The sequence below is a fragment of the Quercus suber genome, unplaced genomic scaffold, assembly GCF_002906115.3.
Source record: "Quercus suber isolate HL8 unplaced genomic scaffold, Cork oak 2.0 scaffold_549, whole genome shotgun sequence".
Taxonomy (NCBI): Eukaryota; Viridiplantae; Streptophyta; class Magnoliopsida; order Fagales; family Fagaceae; genus Quercus; species Quercus suber.
This window is the reverse complement of record NW_027069997.1, coordinates 422,035-431,690: the sequence shown is the minus strand read 5'-3', so window position 1 is coordinate 431,690 and position 9,656 is coordinate 422,035. Positions and strand designations below refer to the sequence as shown.

The following is a 9,656-nucleotide window of genomic DNA, read 5'->3' as shown; positions in this document are numbered from 1 at the left end:
AACAACTAAAGCGTTACGGAATTTATTGCGATAAATGTTTTGTACTCGAAAAGGAAGGAACTAGGAAAGATAAAAAAAATACAGAGTAAAGGAGCTTTAAAATTGCCCAGTAGTACTCACTACTCATAGCTATGCCCTTAAAAGAGATTCCGGGACAAGACTTGTCACCACTATAGGACTCCTCACTACATATTTACCATCATCATTCACCCAACTGAGAGAGCCATGGACCACCACCTCTTTCAAAGGCTTTGGTCCCTCTAAACTAAGCTTGTAGCTTTGTTTCTCATACTTCTGCTTGAATAGCAGCTTCTCTGGCTCCACCTTCACCTTAATTAAACCATTCATTCCTGTTACGTTTGCAGTATACGTCCACCTTCCCTCTCTCACATTAGTCACTGTCCTCCGAAATTCATGCACAACCTTTGCGTCGGAATTGGAATCATATTCGTTAAAAAAAACTATAAAAGATGGGTAATTAAGATCCAAAGACCGGTTCTCACAGTTGTATGTAGACTTCGTAATGATTCTGATTTGTGCTGCCGTGTAATTCATTGCACAAAGAAGCTTTACATAGTCCTCTGCTGTTGCATCATAGACAAGTCCAGGATCAAGTGCCTTGTTTGGATTAATGTGGCCAGCTCCTATGTCTAGAGGGCTGGCTTGCCTCTTGTTATATGCTCTATCCTTTATGGGGCTCAAAGTGTTGTCTAGTGAACTTGCTGTTGTCATAAGGGCAGACCTAATGGCTGCAGGGCTCCAATCTGGGTGCACTTCTTTTATAAGTGCTGCTACACCAGCCACATGAGGGGCAGACATTGATGTACCTGACTCAAGATTGAATTTGCTAAACAAAGGTTTTGATCGAACCTCAGCAACTGGACTAGTTGGGCACCATGATGCGAGGATTGATGACCCAGGTGCCAAAAGGTCTGGCTTTAGGACAGATGGTAATTTCTGGGTTTGTGTTCTTCTTGGATCTGAGTTTGTGTTCTTGTTAAGACACACTTAGATCTTAATTCCTATTATTTTTAGTTTTTAATTCTGTTTTTAATTTTTTTTATTTAGTTAAAATTAATAAATTAATTTTATTAATTTAAATGCTGACGTGGCATTTTTTATTATTAATTTAAGCCACGTGGACATTAATTAGGTATTATTTATTCTGCCGTTTGCCACATCAGCTTTTTCCGTTTCTGATGTAACATTAAAAATAAAATTTAGGAACTAAAATAAGAATAGCCTAAAAATGTAGGGACTAAAATGTGTTTTGCGCCTTTTATTTATTTATAAATTTGATAGTTATAATGGGTCTGAGGGATTTGAACACTAGACAGTTCTTTTGGCAACACCAAAAATTGCCAGTTGAGTTACAAAACTCTAGACTTAGCAATAATGAGCTGATTGATTTGTAATGGTTATATGAATGGCTATTAATTCAGAGACAATAATGATACTCAGCTTTGACACATTGATTCAAGATTCATGAAACAAAAGGGTAATTGGCGTGAAGATAAATTTCCGCCACAGAGAGATTACGTTCAATAATTGTAACGCCATTTGCAAGACATATATTATTCCATAACATTAAATTTTGCAGCAACACCAGTTACACCACGCACCTTCTCAAACCAAAGGGTCCTTCAATAATGATCCAACAACAAAATCATCACTCTTTATATATATATAGCAATGGCAGCTGGATCATCATGTAAAGAAGCACCTGTCTACGCCAATTGATAACGAAATGACATCTACATCATCTATTATATGTTTGGTCTATTGCATCAAGAACATCTGGCTTGTAGCCATTTGCACCGAGTGACCCCCAGTGCCTTGTAATTAAGAAGGGAAAAAGGAACTAATAAGTCTAGAGTCACGAAAAAAGTTGTAAACCATAAATAATAAAGTGATGTCAGTGCATATGAAAACCAATAAACAACTAAAGCGTTACGGAATTTATTGCGATAAATGTTGTGTACTCGAAAAGGAAGGAACTAGGAAAGATAAAAAAAATACAGAGTAAAGGAGCTTTAAAATTGCCCAGTAGTACTCACTACTCATAGCTATGCCCTTAAAAGAGATTCCGGGACAAGACTTGTCACCACTATAGGACTCCTCACTACATATTTACCATCATCATTCACCCAACTGAGAGAGCCATGGGCCACCACCTCTTTCAAAGGCTTTGGCCCCTCTAAACTAAGCTTGTAGCTTTGTTTCTCATACTTCTGCTTGAATACCAGCTTCTCTGGCTCCACCTTCACCTTAATTAAACCATTCATTCCTGTTACGTTTGCAGTATAAGTCCACCTTCCCTCTCTCACATTAGTCACTGTCCTCCGAAATTCATGCACAACCTTTGCGTCGGAATTGGAATCATATTCGTTAAAAAAAACTATAAAAGATGGGTAGTTAAGATCCAAAGACCGGTTCTCACAGTTGTATGTAGACTTCGTAATGATTCTGATTTGTGCTGCCGTGTAATTCATTGCACAAAGAAGCTTTACATAGTCCTCTGCTGTTGCATCATAGACAAGTCCAGGATCAAGTGCCTTGTTGGGATTAATGTGGCCGGCTCCTATGTCTAGAGGGCTGGCTTGCCTCTTGTTATATGCTCTATCCTTTATGGGGCTCAAAGTGTTGTCTAGTGAACTTGCTGTTGTCATAAGGGCAGACCTAATGGCTGCAGGGCTCCAATCTGGGTGCACTTCTTTTATAAGTGCTGCAACACCAGCCACATGAGGGGCAGACATTGATGTACCTGACTCAAGATTGAATTTGCTAAACAAAGGTTTTGATCGAACCTCAGCAACTGGACTAGTTGGGCACCATGATGCGAGGATTGATGACCCAGGTGCCAAAAGGTCTGGCTTTAGGACAGATGGGCAACTTGGAAATGGTCCCCTTGAGTTATAGATATCCACCATTGGTGCTGGCTTTGTACCAATAACTGTCTTATGATATATCAAGCTTCCTCTTGGAATACTGTTATTCCTCTTTATGTAGTCTATTACAGTTTGGCCTTCTTGCAGACCAAGAAATGCTGTTGGAAATGAGCTTTTAGTGGCGAATTCCGGTAATGAATAATTGGAAATGAATATAGCTCCATAAACTCTTGCGGACTTGGCATTGTAAACTTGAGTGCTTAAACTAAGATTGTCTTTGCACACAACAATCTTGTTTTTGTTTTTCTTCATTTCCTCTACACTCTTGCAGCCATTCAAGAAAACAAGGGACACCTGGGTTAGAGAAGAATTCCCTGGATACATGGACACAAAGGTGATTTGCATACCATTTCCCAAAGTTAAAATTCCATGAAATTCACGATCAATAGTACCCGCACCAACTGTTAGCACCCATGGAGCTCCATTGCTTAAGGTACCATGCAAAGGCCCCTCATTTCCTGCTGAAGCAACAACCATTACACCCTTTCCATGGCTGCAAAACTGGCTATTGCAATAGGATCATCTTGTAAGACATTCTCATCCAAGCTAAAACCCAAGGACAAGGACAATATATCAATCCCATCTTGAATTGCCTGGTCTATTGCGGCGAGAACATAGATGAATAGACCCCATATCTCCAACCTGCTTTGTACATGGCTATTCTAGCCCGTGGTGCCATGCCTTTAGAAGTACCAGTGGCATAGCCAAAATAAGTTGCGCCTTTTACAAAGTTGCCTGCAGCTGTGGATGAAGTATGTGTTCCATGCCCACTTGTATCACGAGGAGAGTTCATTGTAATATTTACCTTAGGATTCTTAGCAAGTAGACCCTTGTTGAAATAGCGAGCACCAATAAGTTTCTTGTTGCACAAGGAAGAATTAAATTGGGTACCAGACTCACATTTTCCTTTCCATCTAGATGGAATTTGAGTCATTCCATCATCTTTAAAACTCTCGCTCTCAGGCCAAATTCCAGTGTCAACTAAACCAATTATGACATCATGACCATGACTAGATGCTGACCATGCACCAGAGGCAGAACTTAGACCAAGGAATTGAGAAGTGTGGGTTGTGTGCATGGTAAGAGGACGATCTGGGGTAAAGGAAATATAGCCAGGGGTCTTTTGTAGGGTCTCAAGCTCGGAAGGAGTGAGAGATGCACTAAAGCCATGAATAGAACCTGTGTAAGCATAAATAAGACTAGAGGTGGCTGCTTTAGAATTTTCTGATACAGAAGAAAGGGTGGCTGAGTACCAGCTATGGTGGTCAGAGAAGGCTTTGGGTATGGCTGATGAATCCATGTGAATGATATATGTGTCATGTTGTGCCAAATTGGAGGAGAGGTAGGAGAAAGTGAATAGAATTGAACATAGAACTTGCAGGGTTAGAGTGGCCATGGGTGAAAAATTAATGGATCGATCACATTCACATGTGGAACATAAATACACAAAAATATTCACTTTGTTGTGTCTGGACCACCAGATTAAAGTGACAAGACTATGATTGTTGCCAGTTGCAAAAAAAAAAATTCCACCTTCATTGTCGTATCCTTTTGTCTTTTTTCCATTTCATCCCTTTTTGTCAGGTAAAATGGGCAGAGAATCAAAGATGGCATTGTTCCTACTTTTAAGATTGAAGATAGCCTAAAATTGAGCACCTCTAGGCTCCAGCTCCAGGCACTAAGATATTGTATTAGTACATACCTGTGGCATACATTTTTTTTTTTTTGGTTAAAAGGCAGCATGGCATTATCAATTCAAAACAGTAAAACTACGTTTGGTACACTGAATATAGATTACATTAGGAATAGTAATCTTTATTACTGGGAATAGAAGACATTGTAATGGAATAATTATTACTATTCATAAGTTTGGTTGTTACATATGGAAAACTTGTAAAAGAAGATGTATAAGGAAACTTTACATTTTTTGAAATATATTAATTTTAAAACCTATTATATACACTAAGGAATAGCTATTACATCCATTTTAAAGAGGAATAACTATTCTTCAATTTAAAGAATAGTTATTCTAATGTAATAATTAATCTATGTAATAAAGATGCTACCAAATGACTGAATTGATATTACACATGAATAGCTATTCCATTACAAGAGCTATTACAGCGTACCAAACGTACCATAAGTGTTGGCAGAGCACAGTGTACAGACCCTTTGCATCAGAATCCAAAATATTACATAAGTCATCAAAGTCGGGATAATCTAAAATATATATATCATTTGTCCTTTGCCACAAATTTAGGCTAGGTTTGGGAAGCGCGTTTTGCGTTTCCCAAACTCAGCATTTTTGTTTTTAGTAGGTCTTTATAGGACCTGTAAGTACTTTTTTTCAACAAAAATAATTTTAAAATTAGGTTTTATGGTATTATTTACACATTTAAAAATTATTTTGCTACAGTGTTTTTAGTTTTCAATTTTCAACAATAAACGATATCTAAACAAACCCTTAATATCAAATTGTTAGCAGTGCCTTACTGAGTTTGGTTATAAATTTGGAAAATTCTTAATTTAAATTGTATACAGGCAAATGTGATATATATTGTACACATTTGCAAAAAAATATACAATATTGTGTCTACAATGTAAGTTTCATGTCTAGTATTATGAAAGCCTATAAAAATCCTATAATTTTTATAAATTAGCCTTTTATCGGCACCAATTATTTATTTAAATTAAATTAATTTAAAAGATGGACAAATAGTACCAACAGGGCGTAACACATAAAAAGTGTTGAAGGGAAAAATACTTCAAGTCTGTTTAGATACTGCTTATTGTTGAAAACTTAAAACTAAAAACTGAAAATACTGTAGTAAAATAATTTTTAAATATGTGAATAGTACCATGGGATCCAGTTTTGAAGTTGTTTTTGTTGAAAAAAGTATTTATGGGTCCTATGAACAGTGCACGAGACCCACCATTTGGAACACAAAACGCTAGGAACGCACGTTTCCATGCGTTCCAAACGCACACTTCAACAACTCATTAAGCATGTCACAAATGACGTGGCAGCTATTTAATGGCCAACTTGACAGCCAATGTGACACTCACAAATTATGGAAAGTGGAAGCTAGTCACAAATTCACACGTGCAAATAAATAATTATTTTGTATTGTAATATAATGTATAATTTTTTCTCCAAATTTTTTGAAGATAATTTGTTCTTCCTAAAAATCAAACAATTTGTATTTGGTCTCTACTTGGCCTAATTCAGTCCACTCACTCGGTTAATTTCAATCCTCATTGATCAGTCCATTTTAGACTAATTAGATCTTAAATTGATTCTTTTTGTAGGTTTTCTTTTAAAGTTTAGCTTAATTTTTTTTTTTTTTCATTTTGGGTTGAAAAGTATGAAATTTCATTATATTTGGGCTAAACTTTATAGTTTTGAGTTAAAAAATAAAAGAAATTACAAAAATAGACATTAGACATTAGAAATACGACCCCTAAAAATACAATAAAAATGATAAATATTCAAAAGTCTTATTCGGTCCACATTGGTTCTATTCGGTCCAATTTGGTCATATTCTATCCTATTTAGTTTATTTTGTCCACTAAAGTTCTATTCGGTCCACATTGGTCCTATTCTGTCCATTATGTCCACTTTGATCTACTTCAGTCATATTTGGGCCATTCGGTCCACTTAGGTCCTATTCGGTCCATTTTGTCCACTTTGATTCTATTCGGTAAATTCAGTTCTATTTGGTCCATTATGGTCCATTCTATCCACTTCGGTCCTATTCGGTCCATACATTGTTATTCGGTCCATTTGGTCCTATTCAATCCATCTTGCTCCTATTCTGTTAACTTTGTTCGATTTGGTCCAATTCGACCCACTTTATTCTATTTGGTCTAATTCGGTCTTTTTTGGTCCATTTGGTCGTATTCTGTGCACTTTGTTCCATTTTTACATCTATAGAGAAAGATTAAGCCTGGATTGTAGTCAGCATGTTACTCTAATGCAAGTGAATTTTTCTTTCAATGCAAGTTACTATTGGTAGTCTTTAGTCTCCAAGTTATTTTGTTGCAATTCCATTTCTTCGAGGTTGCTTAATTTCAATTCAATTTAGCCTCTAGAGAACTTAGTTTTGATTCGCCTAGCTTCAAAACTCTTAGTCATGGTAATTTAGTTCTTAGTCATTTTGTATCAAGAAATTTACTTTACTTCCCATGAATTTGACAAAAACAAATTTGTTTTGACAAAGTCCTCTTAGTTGAGGTGATTACAAACCCAAAACCCTTAAGACAAAAAGAAAAATCTCAATCTTGACATCGAGCTCAAAAGTGAGAGGCCTCAAAACTACTCGAAAGTGTAATTTTAAAAAGAAACAAATTCCGTGGCGACCGTAGTTGGAGAGGCCAAGGAAAACAAGAAGTAAAGAAATAAGGCTCCGAATTAACTAAGAGGAAGGATAGTATGACCTCCTACATTGGATGTCACACTTAAAAAGTGTTAGCAGACAATTAGTTTGTATAAAAATAAAATTTGAAAGATGGACAAATGGCATTAGAGGGAGCACCAATGACTGAGTGTACACATACATGTATAAATGAGACAAATGCAAATAGGCACAGACTTAAGAGAGAGAGAGAGAGAGAGAGAGAGAGAGAGAGTAGAGAAGGAGAGAGAAGAGAAGAGAACCTTAATGTTTTGTGAATCAGTTAACAACGTTGTTAGCAGATCAATACCCAATCCCCAACCACCTATTGGAGGCAACCCATACTCAAGAGCCGTACAGAAGGTTTCATCCAAAGCCATTGCTTCATCATCACTAGATTGCCGATCCTGCATGCAGATCACATATCATTCAGAAAAGTTCTAGAGGAATTTATTTAAGGATAAATCCATTGCACACTTAAAAACTGATGCGTGAACCTTGAGCTGCTCAGCAAATCGTTGGCGTTGTACCACAAGGTCATTCAATTCGTATGCATTGCAGAGCTGAGCAGTTACAGAAAAATTAAGTCAAAATCATGAATTATAAAGCTGAAAATTAAATGAAACATAGAAAGAAAAAGAAAACAAGATATCCTGAAAGCATACTTCATGCTTGTTAATAAATAACTCAAAACGCTCGGTTAGGCCTTTCTTCATTCTATGCCACTTTGCCAAAGGACTCATTAACTCAAGGTGGTTAATGATGAAAGCAGGATTTGTATAAGTCTCTTCCAAGAAGTGTCCTACAAGCTGTAGTAACGGAAAAAATATATATATAACCAATTCTCATAAATTGTCTGAGCATGCAAGCAAGAATAGTCTACCTTAACACTAATGATGAAACAATTTAAATCTAAAATATTACATAAAAGAATTCAGTTGAAACATTCTACTAGACCTTGCTCACAACCCACCAAGCAAACAACAGAACTAAAAGATAAGGAACAAAATCAGATCAAGCCAGAAAACATCAGTCAGAACAAAAGAAACTATACACTTTTTCTAATGTAGAATTACTTAATTATTGTAAAATATTGGGGACTCCATCATATTGTTCTTTTAATGGCATTCCCAATCAACCACTTTTCACTGTTCCCAACCTCCAATTATCTCTCCCACTAATAAATGCTACAATTTCTACTTTATCCGACTGCTACAGCTTATCAGTGTAAGCAATCTTATTGAACCATTACTCCAAATAGCAGAGAGCCATCTAAGGAAAAACCAATATTCTAGCAAGAGCTATCCAATCCATCGCTTTTCCTCCACAACACCCACCACATTAAAAAATGTCTATTACATCAAGTATTAATATCACATAAGATCTAAGATAAATTGCAATGAATATGGAGTGAATTTAAAAGATGAGAGACTAAAGTGCCTTCTTTGGAGCTGCCTATCGTTGGACCTAGAAGGAAATGGTGTTTCTGTTCTCCTTGGGTGAAAATTTTTCTTTAGAATCGTAGCCTTTAAGGTTAAGGCTTTAGAGGATAATTATTTTCTGTGTTAGTAAATATCAGATCAAAACGCGAAACATAATTCAACAACATAAAATGAGGAGAAAAAAAATACCAACCGTTCATATGAGGATTCTCTCCATGAATTGTCTGGTTAAATTCCTTTGCATTTACTTCAACTTCACCATCTCATCGCTATATAGAAAATAAAGAATCAATTGTGTTAAAATATAGTTGTAAAATACAAAATAAAATGCCAAGGAAAAAAAAAATGCCAACCGTTCATGAGGATTCTGTAAGCAATTATATGCCAATTTTGAAAAAGAAAAATGATACTTGGGGAAGTTATCTTTAAAGATAAAATTATAGAGTCATAAATAAAACTGCTTCTAAATAATAGGCTAACTTTTAGGAAAAAAACCCAAAACGTGCGTTTTTCTTCTTTTTCTTTTCTTTAAAAATAAAATTATAGAATCATGGAAATAAATACTTCAAAATACTAATAGACAGTTAAAAAAAAAACTAATAGGTTAACTTTTAGGGGGTGGGGGGGACCTAAAACGTTTTTTTTTTTGGAAAAACTGTGCTAGTTAGTAGTCTATCATAGAAAAACAAATTATAAAATCATGAAGATAATTGCTTTTAAATACTAATAGGTACTTCCTAAAAATACTAATAGGTCTTTCTCAGGAAAATATATATATATATATACACACACACACACACTAATAGGCTAACTTTTAGGGGGAGGTGGTTAAAATTAAAAAAAAAAAAAGAAAGAAAGAAAGAAAAGAAAAA

General features: G+C 35.7%; 1 protein-coding gene and 1 long non-coding RNA gene across 2 annotated transcripts; both read right to left on the bottom strand.

The window, feature by feature from the left end:
* On the bottom strand, window positions 1–4,420 carry LOC112026636 (subtilisin-like protease SBT1.9). Its single transcript, XM_024059324.2, is given in 4 exon segments — window positions 1–650; window positions 2,636–3,436; window positions 3,439–3,564; window positions 3,567–4,420. Coding segments are annotated over 4 exon segments (2,226 nt in total). The 5' UTR covers window positions 4,345–4,420; the 3' UTR covers window positions 1–129.
* A 3,643-nt stretch (window positions 4,421–8,063) lies between these two features.
* On the bottom strand, window positions 8,064–9,219 carry LOC136063639 (uncharacterized). Its single transcript, XR_010625259.1, has 3 exons — window positions 9,138–9,219; window positions 8,978–9,053; window positions 8,064–8,151 (listed from the first exon to the last, which is right to left on the bottom strand). It is a non-coding gene; the product is annotated as an uncharacterized LOC136063639 (long non-coding RNA).
* Between the last annotated feature and the right edge of the window lie 437 nt (window positions 9,220–9,656).